General features: G+C 46.4%; 1 protein-coding gene across 1 annotated transcript in view; it reads left to right on the top strand.

Moving 5' to 3' along the window:
* Positions 1-13,284, top strand: part of NEB (nebulin) — a 200,311-nt gene that overhangs the window by 155,028 nt on the left and 31,999 nt on the right. Inside the window, 12 exon segments of the mRNA XM_038565199.1 lie at positions 130-234; positions 837-941; positions 1,957-2,061; positions 3,361-3,465; positions 5,596-5,700; positions 6,247-6,354; positions 9,109-9,213; positions 10,963-11,067; positions 11,675-11,779; positions 12,238-12,342; positions 12,429-12,539; positions 13,155-13,265. Of these exon segments, the coding sequence (XP_038421127.1) occupies positions 130-234; positions 837-941; positions 1,957-2,061; positions 3,361-3,465; positions 5,596-5,700; positions 6,247-6,354; positions 9,109-9,213; positions 10,963-11,067; positions 11,675-11,779; positions 12,238-12,342; positions 12,429-12,539; positions 13,155-13,265 (1,275 nt within the window).

The following is a 13,284-nucleotide window of genomic DNA, read 5'->3' as shown; positions in this document are numbered from 1 at the left end:
TCTCTCTCTCTCTCTCTCTCTCTCTCTCTTTTTAAGTAGTCTCCGTTTCTTAAAACTCTAGAGAAAAGTAGGCTTTGTTATGTCAAACTTGGGTAAGACTTTATAGCTGCCTTTGTGTTTTTACCACAGGTGAAATACAAGGAGAACTATATGAGTCAGTTGGGAATCTGGCTGTCCATTCCTGATCGCCCAGAGCATTTCCACCATCGGGCAGTTACTGATGCAGTCAGTGATGTGAGTCTCAAAACTTTCTGTTTTTACATATAAATTCATATTCCCATATGACGTATGAAATCAAACACTGCATAAAAACTGATTAAACACTTGGCCAGATTTTAGATCTTCTGTATGGATGTTTAAATCCCAAGAAAAAAAAAAAATCCCAAAAATCACTGCTAACTGAGATTTAACTTGGGGGAGAGAAAAATATATTCAAATTTATAAACCTAATTTTTCTTCCAAATGTATGATACCATAGTATGGGACTAGAACTGATCCACTTCCTCTAGGAAATCAATGCTCATTTCAAAATTTCGCTCTCTGTATGAAAATATAGCTGCTGAGCTAATACACTTTCTGGGAAAAATATGCCTGTTAAAATTGAATTGCTTTAATTAGTATTAAAAATTAAAATTTCCATGTACGATACAACAATACACCATAAAATGAACAGAAATCAGTATTCCTGGAAACTTCTCTTAAATGATTGTTTTAATACTTTAGAATTCTTTATACTTCAGTAGTCAGAGCTGCTATTTGTTCTGCTTGTATTGATCTTAACCTACTACTATTTAGAGATAGGTTCTTAAAATTCTTTGATGATCTTCTTCTCCCAGGTAAAATATAAAGAAGATTTGACCTGGCTTAGGGGCATTGGTTGCTATGCCTATGATACCCCTGACTTCACTCTGGCTGAAAAGAACAAGACTCTCTACAGCAAGGTATATTTACTTCAAGAATAAGAACTACCTGCATTTAACATATTCCAGTGCCCACAGAGAGAATTAGTACTCACGAAATGGCTTTTCATGTACCCATCTCTATCCTAGCATCTAGACCTTGTAGTTGGAGTATGTACTGAACTGTTTACTTAGGAAGTTTCTTAGTACTGTCTTCACCGACTGTAGTCATTTATTTATATAATTTGAGTATGATAAAAAGTCCTCTTAGTATTTGCTACCATAGCCATAACTCTAATGGCTCTTCCAGAATTTCTTCCTTACTATGTCTCTGGGCGACTAACTTTGTTAAAGTTGACATGGTAACATACATAGTGGGATGATTTTAGTCCACAAACTTGATGTGTGACTTGAGGCAAATAACTGTTTTTTATGGCCTCATTTTCCTATTTACAAAGTAAAGCAGCTGGATGAGCTTCCCTTGAGTTTGAAATAGGTGTCAACAAATTTTTCTGAGAAGTGCCAGATAGTAGATATTTTAGACTCGTGGCCCACATTCATTCTGTTACATAGTCTTTGCTACAATCCCCTAAAATTGTAAAAAAAAAAAAAAAAAAAAAAAAAAAGGATCATGGAGTCATTTCAAAACAGTGGTTTAGATGTTAGCTCACCTCTGCTTTAAAATATGATTATCTAATTACTGGAAAGTTATTTCAAATTAATGGATTAAAAATGCCTTCAAGTTCACATGGAATAAAACAAAATAAAATAATAACCCTTATAATATATAGAAACAAAGAAGAAATGGATTTGTGTTTTTGCCTAGTATGGAAGATGGATCTAGTTGACATCTGTTCAACAAAGTACATACTGCGGGCTAGTTTTTAGGTATCCACATGGGTATACTTTCCACTGCCTTGGGAGACAAAGTAAATGTTCAGTCATTACTTGTTAGCCTCCATGAGTAAATTATCTCAGTTGTATATAGGATAAATGACGTCTCATTCTAAAGGTAATCCCAGCCTGCTCTCAAGTAACCATGTTCTGTTTTCTCTAGTATAAGTATAAAGAGGTATTTGAAAGGACGAAGTCAGATTTCAAGTATGTCGCAGATTGTCCAATCAATAAGCATTTCAAGTATGCAACGCAGTTGATGAATGAGGTATGTATGACTTGATCCAGCTAAGCCTATTAGGTTCCCTTAAGAAGTCTATGAAGTTGTTTGATTCAAACTCAATATATGAAATGACAGGAGAGTCGATTTAAACGTTGATTCAAGATAAAGATTTGGAAAGCCGCTTATAATGTCACCATTTGATGGGCTCTACCAAAAGCAGAGTGAAGAGACTGTCCAGAGTGATGTGAGGGCCCCACTGTCGTCATTGCCTCTCTTTGTACTGACATAGGATAGCACAGCCATTTGGGTGGCGAGAGGAGGAAGGTCAAGGATTTTGTTGATTTTTATCAGCTGAACTCCCTTAAACGTGATATTGTGTAGGGTTGGAAGACCCAGAAGCTCAAGGTTAATTTGGCATCCCTTAGGGAGGCCCAGAAATGGCGGTGGTTGGAAGGGCCAGCCCAAAGGGGAGAGCAGTGATTCGTGCTTTCACATATATTGCCACTGTTCCTCATACATCGGTGCAGAGAAGTATCCATTTGCACCCAAAATATCTCTTATGTTCTTATCCAGTCTTTCCTGGAACTGTTGCAATAATTTAAATTCAGCTTAAAATGGCCAAAATGAGCAAGCTATGAATTAACTTACTTTTGGATGGCTTTATATTTAATTTCCTATCCTTGGATTTTCCATGAATTTATGTAAGTCAAAAAGCAATGTTAGAAAACTAGCAAAATGTTTCTAAAAGTAAAAATGTAGCCACAGTATATTTATTTCAATATATGAATTTTTTGTTTTTGTTATTTTAAAATTTGATTTAGTTCATTTTCAGTCGATTTTCACACGGGATGACTAAAGAATTACTGTCAGCTTCCTAGGAAGACAATCTTGATATATTTTGTTACTGTTTTAATAATTTGCAAAGGATTTCCAGGATCTTTTATAATCAAATTCACTACCATTAGAAGACTGCTAGAATTTGCCCATGAATATGCTTTTTGAGTCTCACAGCTTTAGACAGTAAACCTGTAGCTTATCAGTGCCTTATTTAAGATACCATAAAGCCTAATATTGTCAGTGGCATCACATTTAAAGATAGAAGATGCGTAAACACAAGATAGTCCAATTTTGGTGTCGTCAATCAGATCTAGCCCAAGCCCCAGCCTTCTCCAGAAGGCTGAGCTTCACTTGACTCTCTTTACCTCTGTATTACTACCCTGGATGCTTTGGAAGCCCACCCTTAGAAATGACCTGTTTCTGGCTCTCTGGAGTGTTTATCTTGGGACATTTCTGTGTAGCCTTGAAGTTGTACTCTTGCTATAATTTGATATGATGTTTGAGCAGAAAAAATACAGAGCTGATTATGAGCAGCGGAAAGATAAATACCACCTGGTAGTCGATGAGCCTAGACATCTGCTGGCTAAGATCGCAGGCGACCAGATCAGTCAGGTACTGTGATGGGGCTGGCTGGACAGCCCAGGCAGGACTGTGCTCCAGATTTCTCATGAGATGTCGTTCCGTCTGCCGCAAGGATGTCATAGGTTCTGCCTATGATATTGGGATGTTCCGTTTCAAAGTATCTGTCTAGCCACCCAAAGAGCCCACGAGCTGTTTGAGTGTGCCAGTGCATGCTCTGTGTCCTCACATGTGCGGCGGTGAAGATAAAAAGCATTTGACTATGCTGAAAAGTCATGGTAGCCGGTCCTCCCACCCTTTATTTTTCTCGAGGGTCTAATTGGAAACTGCACATTGGGTTGCAAACACGAAACCAAGACACAAGTTAATGGGAGGAAGGAAGACAGAACTGCTTGGTGTCTTCTCCACTCCAGTGATGTCTTCTTCCCTGGAAGGCAGTGTTGTGGGACCAGCTCTACGGGTCCCCGTTCACCGGGTTATGGTTGCTCAGCCACGAGCATCGCGGTCATTCTGCGTTGTGCTCTAACATATTTAGTGTCTTCACCCGTGTGTATATTTGAGTACACAGAGTGTGTGTGCCTACATCTCTTCACTCAGAAGTGATGGGGATATAGAGCCATGTCCTCTTCTGTCTTCCTAAGTCTCTTCTGTGCTTCACTGCTCTTTGCATGAACAGAGAAAATATAAATCTAGTGCCAAGATGCTTCTGAAACAAGGATGTAATGAAATTCTGCGTCCAGATTTGTTGACTGCCCTCTACAACACACACATGTGGAGCCAGGTAATGTCTGAGACGATGTGAAAGAGAGATTGAGAAGCCTCGAGGGCGCTCACTCTTAGGCTTTCCTTGATTTCCTTCCCTGCTCCCTGCCTGAACTGGTTTCACAAGATAAAGCTGCATAAACATTCATTCCTTATAAATGAACTCTAGCTGGGGCCCTGTGTGGTGATGCAGCAGCTGTCATCTGTACATCATCTAGCAAGTCCTAGTAAGACTGTTTCAAACTTTATCTCCTAATTGGTGTACCGTTAATTTTAATTTTTTAAATATTTACTGCAAAGAAATGGAGACCTTACAGATTGAGGATCTTAGGTAAGTTTAACGGCATCTAAAATATCTGAATAATGTTTTCATTTAATATCAGCGATCACTACCAGTGTACCAATAGGGTGGGGTCTCAGGGCAGCTCTTCAAATATGGGACTTATTTATGGCCCCTTTTGAGTTTGGTGCTAATTTGCTAGGTTATTTCCAGCATATCTGTCCTCATACCACTTGCTGGTGATGTTGCTGGTGACATTGCCTTCCTACAAGGTCAGTTGAAGGACACACCAGCACTTTTGCATCACATGCTGAAGGGAATATTTGACGCAACAACAACAAAAAAACAGTGATAATTGCCTAATTTACCAAATGTCAATAAAATGCCGTAGTTCCCATGTGAAAAAAGTTTTTGATCTTTTGTATTAAAACCTCATTTTATCACTTTTTTGATGCTAAATCAACACATGAAATGAGGGGCTGAGGTCTCCTTAAGAACATCTTGTTTGCCTGAACTAGTTCCTTTGTCCTGATTTGATTATCAAATAGTTGTGCATGAAATTTCGTTGCGCTCTCGTATCTGTAATGCTTGAAACAGCTTGTGTGCATGAAAAGCTCATGTCTTAGAAATTGCAAAAATGAATGTCTTTTTAAAATGATAAATACTTTAAACCATATATACTCATTTTTCATCATATATCTGTTTCATCTTCGACATGGATACAACCTTAAGCCATTATACATATTTGCAGCATATTATAAGTGAATCATTCCCTGTTGGAGTCCAGAGAACAAGAGTCGGGCTCTGGCTCTGGGATTCATTCTTTCTATATGTGTCCCTTAGTTTTCTTAACCTCTCTGGGCCTGAGCTTCTGATATAGACAAGTATGGAAAATATAATTTATGATCATTGTTTGCCCACTCCATTACACTATTGCTATTGAATACAGTTTTATATTAAGCATTTGTTAGGATTAAAAGAGAAAATATGACAACATGCCCCACATGTGTGGCTTATCTAATAGTCCTGCTGTTTGCTGTGGGTCTCTCTTGAGAAAATTAGATTCCTTAAAGCCCTCTATTCTACTTCAAGTTAACTTGTTCTTCTCTTCTACAATTTAGATCAAGTACAGGAAAAATTATGAAAAATCAAAGGACAAATTTACCTCAATTGTGGATACTCCAGAACACCTGCGTACTACAAAAGTCAACAAACAAATTAGTGATGTAAGTGCAAGAAACACTGAATGGATTCTCAAACTCAGGGAGCATTTGGAAATGTGGAGGGACAGGGATCCCTGGGTGGCGCAGCGGTTTGGCGCCTGCCTTTGGCCCAGGGCGTGATCCTGGAGACCCCGGATCGAATCCCACATCGGGCTCCCGGTGCATGGAGCCTGCTTCTCCCTCTGCCTGTGTCTCTGCCTCTCTCCCTCTGTGTGTCTACCATAAATGAATAAATAAAATCTTTAAAAAAAAAAAAAAAAAAAGAAATGTGGAGGGACATTTTTGACTGTCACAATGTCTGGAAGATTCTACAGCCATTTAGTGGGAGGGAGGCAGGGTTATAAAATATCCTGCTGTCCTCACGACTCTTATAATAAAGAATTATTCCAACTAAAGTGGAAGACACCCCAATTTAGACTTTATGGAATTTTCTTTCCTTTATGCACACTCAGAAACATACAAAAATCTTTGCATTTATATTTTAAATTACATCATATTATAAGTTGAGATGCACAATATTGTCTCCTTCTGCTTTTACTTCTCCCTCAGATACTTTACAAATTGGAATACAACAAGGCCAAACCCAGAGGCTACACAACAATCCACGACACACCCATGTTGCTGCATGTCCGAAAGGTCAAAGATGAAGTCAGCGATGTAAGTACCAGAATGGGGGATCCGTGGGTGGCGCAGCGGTTTGGCGCCTGCCTTTGGCCCAGGGCACGATCCTGGAGACCCCGGGATCGAGTCCCACGTCAGGCTCCCGGTGCATGGAGTCTGCTTCTCCCTCTGCCTGTGTCTCTGCTTCTCTCTCTGTGTGACTATCATTAAAAAAAAAAAAAAAAAAAGGTACCAGAATGGCGTTGCAGCCCCTCTCATCTGGGGCTCTTTCTTACTTGATATAGTGAACCCTGAGGAATAGGTATCTATTCCTATGTAGCAATCACCTTAAAACTTAGTGGCTTAAAACAAAAATCACCCTTTTTAAAAAAAAATTTTTTTTTGCTCATGTTTCTGTGAACTGACTAGGCACAGCTGAATGGATCCTCTGTGCCATGGGCTGTTGGCAGGCAACTGAAGCCCACGTGGGCCAGGACATCCAGGATGGCTCAGTCCCATAGCTGGCCCTGATGACAGCTGTAGGCTAGGCCGCTGACTGTTGTATAGACGGGAACCCCTGTATGTGGCCTTTTCTGTGTGGTCTGTACATCTCACGGCACAGTAGAGGGTTCCAAGAGGCTGGAGTAGAAGCTGCCAGACCCGTGAAGGGCTACTCTTAGAATTAACAAAGAGCAGCTTCCCAGCCTTGAGGATGACCTGGCTGGGAGGGGGCCCAGGCTGCTCAGGCCGGGTGGCTGGGCCTGGAGAGGCCAGCTCGTCCACTCTGGACGGTGTCTCAAGAGAGGAAAGGCCCGGGCGCCAGGGACACTTGTTCCCCACTGCCACCACGCTGTGCTAGGTACAGTGACTCACAGTGAATCCCAGATTCAAGTGATGAAGAGCTCAGTGCCACCTTGGATGAACAAATGGCAGGGTCACGTTATAGCGAAGACGGGAGAGGGCGGATTGTGGTATTGTTGAGGCATTTGAAAAATGCAGTGTGCCATGAACACTGCTAATATTCTGTAAGCTTCATCTTGACCCAGAGGAACGAGATAGCCATTAAATTAGAATACTCTGAATTGGAGGAGAAATTATATTAATAAATTTTCAGATATATAGCTAGATTCTAACTGAAAACTATCTCCATTTTAGCTTTAAAAAATAGATTAAAAATTTTAAAGAACTCCATGGCTACGTGGGTACAAGGAAGAACAGCATAAGGGCAGCTGTAGAATAGCTCACCCCTACCCCAAAGCCTTGACTATGGTTGGTGCACAGGAATTTTTTGGTAGATATATGTTCATACTGTTGGCCCTGAGTTGCCATGAAAAATATTTTAAAACACCTAGTGTTTTGTTTATGAAAGCAGAATGTATAAAATATTTTTTAATATTTTTATGTTAAGCAATGGCACTTCAAATGTAAATATCACTTGTTCATAAATATCAGATCATTTCTCTGGAGCAGCCCATTCCCTCTCATGCTAGAAAAAGGTAGCATTTATGTGTCCATTTCTCCAGACTTCGATTATAACAATAACCAGAGATATTGATGAAAAATATGGATTACCAGCCTTTCCCCTAAAGATACTGATTGTTAGGTCTATGGCAAAGTGCAGACAACTATGATTTTTATGATTCTCTGGGGCTTCCTTAGAACAGTTTTACTTTCACACTTAACCACGTTAAAACCTAAAATCTGGGGCCCCTGGGTGGCTCAGCAGTTTAGCGCCACCTCAGCCCAGGGCATGACCCCGGGGTCCTGTGATCAAGTCTCGCATTGGGCTGCCTGCATGGAGCCTGCTTCTCCCTCTGCCTGAGTCTCTGCCTCTCTCTCTGTGTCTCTCATGAATAAATAAATAAAACCTAAGTAAGTAAATAACCTAAAATCCTTGGGGCACCTGGGTGGCCCAGTAGGTTGAGCATGCGACTCTTGGTCTCCACCCCATTCGTGATCTCAGGATTGTGAGATCGAGCCCTCGTTGGGGTCCATGCTTAGCGGGAAGTCTGCTTGAAGATTCTCTCCCTCGGCCCCTCCTTCCACTCTCTCCCTCCTTCTTGGTCTCTCTCTCAAATAAATAAGTAAAACTTAAAACCTAAAATCCTCTGCAACAAGTAGTGAGAAGGCCCCAGCAATGCCTCAGGCCCTGTATTTAAGAGTAATAGAAGGGGTGAAGCTAGAAATGCCAGGCCCAGGATGGGGTAGGCCCGCAGAAGCCAAGCCTTCCCTGTCTGTCTGTCCCATCCAAACCCACGCATGACCCAGCTTGCTAGGTCTGACTCTAGCAATAAGGGTAATCGATGTCCTCCATCAGTTCTTTCACTTGTCAAATACTTATTGGTACCCAGTCCTTGCCCTCAAGGGGTCCAGCCCAGTGGAAGAAGACTGGTTAAGTACGGAGTTACGACATGATTTGTAACAGCCATTACTGTGGGGGCGCAGATGGAGGACAAGACTAACCCCATGGCGGAGGCAGTGGGGGGAAGTTTCTCCTCCATCAGCAGTTTTCAAGGTGTTCTAAGCTCAGGATTTTCTGAGTTGGGGAAGAGACCACACACGTGGCCCTTTCAGTCAAGCCTGGGAGACGTAAATCCTATGGTGACACTGGGGGACATACCCAGTGTGTTCTGGGGGAGCTAGTTTTTAAGATCTGAGACTGGAAAGTGCGTGGCTGCATTTCTTTTCTTCACAGCAGATTTAGTCCTCCTTACAAAACGTGTACTGTAGTCATGGTTTTAGTTTCTTATTTTTTTAGTGTTTAGTAGGCTGCTATAAAAATTAACCTCGTCACTGTGCTTCCTCCCACAGCTGAAATACAAAGAAGTTTACCAAAGAAATAAGTCCAACTGCACCATTGTGCCAGATGCTGTTCACATCAAAGCAGCGAAGGACGCCTACAAGGTCAACACCAACGTAAGTTCCAGAAACCTTCCCAAGTCTAATGGGGGGATTCACCAGCTTCTGCAGGACACGTGACCTCCTTTTACGTCTCTTCCAGTGATTGAGCTCCAGTGAGTCTGGATCATGGGTTAGGATCCAGGAACATAAATGACCCTGGAATCTAAAAGCAGCCTTTGGTTCTGAGGAGAACGGGGAAGAGCCAGGGTGGCTAACCCCATGCCCCAGGTGGCACACCCCTCAGCTCCTCAGCTAGGTGGCCGAGAAATAGATTTAATTCTGGAAAGGTCACATTTGGAAGGTGTCTCACCATCTCTTCATTCCCTCCACCCTCTGTGTCTTCCTCTTGCCCTGCTCTATAACCTGCTGCTTCTGGACAGCACGCACGTCTTAGTCACTTGAGGCTGTCCAAAGTTGGCCTGTGTCTTTCTCCTGCTCAGAGTTCTCTGTGCAGACGTGTGCGTGCATGTACACACGCGCATAGGACGACACCTTAAAGCCTCTACCACAGAAATATTTTTGTGCATTTCGATGAGTAGAAACTTTTAAAAAATATGTAAATGGTTAAAAACAGAACCATTATAACCCAACGAATGCCCACGAGTGCCCGAGACAACATCTCCTAATCAGGACAGCAAATGCCTTCCGGTATGTAGGGTGGGAGGAAGCTCACAGGAGTCCCGCGGATGGATTGAGGGGTGGGCAGCAGGAGGAGCGGGTGAAAAGGCAAATGCAGCGCAGCGTCCGATGCAGAACCTGGGCAGTGGGTGTAGGGCGTCCTCTAGGATTCTTGTAGGGGGAAAACTCAGGGCATCAAAAGTAAATCTCGTGAAAATCTCATCAGAAGCATGCAGATTTTATGGTAGAGCAAATTATACCTGACAAAGCAGGGAGGAAAGTGGGGGAGGAAAGGAACGTGCTGATACTGCGAGGAAAGGAACGTGCTGATACTGCAGGCTCCTCCCAGGACACTCCAGCTAAATCCGTGTGCTCCTCTGCCTCCGACTTGGCCCCAGGCAGCCAACCGCCCAGCTCGGGTGAAGGTCCAGGAAGGGCCCAGCCCCTCTGAGGCCGGTTTGCCTTCCAGCTCCTCCGAGTACTAGCTGCCTCCCCGCAGGCATTTCATTGAACCCTCTGGATGGTTTCGGGCAGTTGTTGAAAAGATTGAAGAGGTGGGGGGATCCCTGGGTGGTGCAGCGGTTTGGTGCCTGCCTTTGGCCCAGGGCACGATCCTGGAGACCCGGGATCGAATCCCACGTCGGGCTCCCGGTGCGTGGAGCCTGCTTCTCCCCCTGCCTATGTCTCTGCCTCTCTTTGTCTCTCTCTTTGTGTGACTATCATAAATAAATAATAAAAAAATTAAAAAAAAAAAAAGATTGAAGAAGTGGGAGTGGTGAGGCTCAGGAAAGTGCCTGGTGTTCAGGAAACACTGGGAATTTATGGTGTAAACGGGAGCAAGCCTGCGTGTAGCTACAAGTTAAGTCCTTGGCTCTGAAGATGGTAAAGCCGTGGGCGGAGGGGGGCGTACAGTCATTTCACCCCCAGGCCTATGACACGTGTAGCCCCTGTTGTGAGACCTCACAGTCCCCTGAGATGACCTAAGTGGCTGACCGGTCGCACCACTTGCACGGAAGTGTTGACCGGGGCTACGTCCTGCGCCCGTGGGTCGTGGCCGCATGCAATGCAGGCCATGTCCTTCTGCCATGCGCGGTTCCGAACCCAGCCCCTGAAGGGAATGGTTTCTCTCCACCTCGTTCCACGCAGCTGGACTACAAGAAGCAGTACGAAGCCAACAAGGCCCACTGGAGGTGGATCCCCGACCGGCCAGACTTCATCCAGGCCGCCAAGTCCTCCCTGCAGCAGAGCGATGTGAGACGGGGCGCAGTCGGGCGGGGGCTCACCTGGAGGGGAACACAGGGAGGCCTTCCCGGGGCTGCGCGAGCCCCTAACTCACCTGAGCTCGGGGGGGGGGGGGGGGGGGCTCGACCTGCCTCCACCGGCCTCCCAGCTGGGCCGTGCACCTGCTGCACAGTCCTCGGGGAAATGGGGGTGAGCAGGCCGTGGGGGAGTCCTGGCTGTGGGGCTGGGGAGTGATGGGGGGTGAACAGGCTTGGGGGGATGTCCTGGCTGCAGGGCTGGGGGGAGACTGGGGGTGAGCAGGCCGGGTATGGTGGGGTCCTGGCTGTGGGGCTGGGGGGGATGGGGGTGAGCAAGCCGGGGGGGGGGGTTCCTGGCTGTGGGGATGGGGGGAAAGGAAAGCAGGCTGGAGGGATGTGGGGGGATGGGGGTAAGCAGGTGTGGGGCTGGGGGGGGGTCGGGGGTGAGGAGGCTGGGGGGTGGTTTCTGGGCTGGGGGGAGTGCCCAGAAGCCTCTGCCCTGTTTCAGCAGCAAGTCCCTGCAGTGCCCTGGAAAGGAGGGTCCCCTACAGATTAAATTAACTGCTGGCTTCCCCGTCGGCCTCTATTCTGTCTTTCAGTTTGAGTACAAGCTGGACCGAGAATTCCTTAAGGGCTGCAAGCTGTCTGTGACCGACGACAAAGACATGGTGCTGGCCCTGAGGAATTCCGTGATAGAGAGTGACGTAAGTACCAGGGCTGTACCCCTGAGAGGGACACAGGTGCTGCTGCACCGTCGCAAGTGGGGCCCTGGCCCCGGGGCGCCGGCCCCCACAGTGGCACAGCAGGGCCGTGGGTGGCCGCCCTCCAGGGACACGGAGGTGCAGCAGGGCTGGGGCCGGAGGCCCACTGCCTTCCCCAAGGGACGCTGCTTCCGTGGGGCCGTATGCTTTCCGCGTGCCCGGGTGGCCACCGCCTCCGCAGAGCCCTCCGAACCCGGGCCAGGCCCACTTGCCTGCTAGGAAGGCCCCACGGCAAGAGCCGAAGTCTCTGCGGTGTGTTCCCTGAGGTTCCCATGTCGCAGCCTTGAGCGAGTCCCTCGTGGGCTGCGACCGTGGTTCCGTGTCCTGAGCTCTACCCAGGGCTCGGGGACTGAACACACACCCACGGGCCAGGGACCAAAGCAGGACTCCACCCCCTGCAGCTGAAATACAAAGAGAAGCATGTCAAGGAACGAGGGTCCTGCCACGCCGTGCCTGACACTCCTCAGATCCTCCTGGCGAAGACCGTCAGCCGCCTGGTGTCCGAGGTACCCACCCCCCCCCCCCCGTGGCCCCCTCCGCCCGGCCAGGCCCCAGGCACACGCCCTAACAGGCCCTCTGTGGGTTCCCGCAGAACAAGTACAAGGACTACGTCAAGAAGCACTTGGCCCAGGGCTCGTACACGACACTGCCGGAGACCAGGGACACCATCCACGTCAAGGAAGTGACCAAGCACGTCAGCGACGTAAGTGCCCAGCTGCGAGCCTGTGGTACCTCGGGATCCGGGCCAACCCGGCACAAGCTCTTGGCTGCAAGGGCTTTCGTGTGTGGCGCTTGGCCCTCACCACTGTCGGTGCCGCTGTGTCCATGGAGGGCCCAGCATTACGAGGCCTCCCGCGGCGGCGGGATGGGTCGTCCACAGTGTAGGGTGGGTGTTAGCAGCCCAGCGTTGAGACGAGGACACGTTGCTGAGTAACAGCGGCCTCTCTACCATTAAGCTGCTGAACGGTCTTAGAGAAGTAAAATCCCCGCCCTCCGTCCTTAGCAATAATGCTTCGATAATCTTGCTGTTGCATTTTTATGAGCCCTCTTTGGTTCTACGTATTTTGTAAAGCTGGAAATGGTCAATGAAAGAGCCTGTTGGCTTGCAGTCAGTTCTCCAAAGGCCGCTGCGTTTCAAGCGTTGGGTTCCAGGGCAGAAATGACGAGGAGGAGCTAGATTATGGACCAGAGGCCTGGGTTCCAGACTGATGTCAAAATGGGAGCCGTGTTTTTTCCTGGAGATCTCACAGGTCTTCAAGTTAAAACAGTTCTTTTCCCGGATTCCTCTGCTCACACAAGTACTTCTGGCTCTGTTTAGACAAATTACAAAAAGAAGTTTGTCAAGGAGAAAGGAAAATCCAACTACTCCATCATGCTGGAGCCCCCAGATGTGAAACATGCTATGGAGGTGGCCAAGAAGCAGAGCAATGTAAGTTCCCTCTGTCTAC

The sequence above is a fragment of the Canis lupus genome, chromosome 19 (genome assembly GCF_011100685.1).
Source record: "Canis lupus familiaris isolate Mischka breed German Shepherd chromosome 19, alternate assembly UU_Cfam_GSD_1.0, whole genome shotgun sequence".
Lineage (NCBI taxonomy): Eukaryota > Metazoa > Chordata > Mammalia > Carnivora > Canidae > Canis > Canis lupus.
This window is presented reverse-complemented; position numbering and strand designations above follow the sequence as displayed.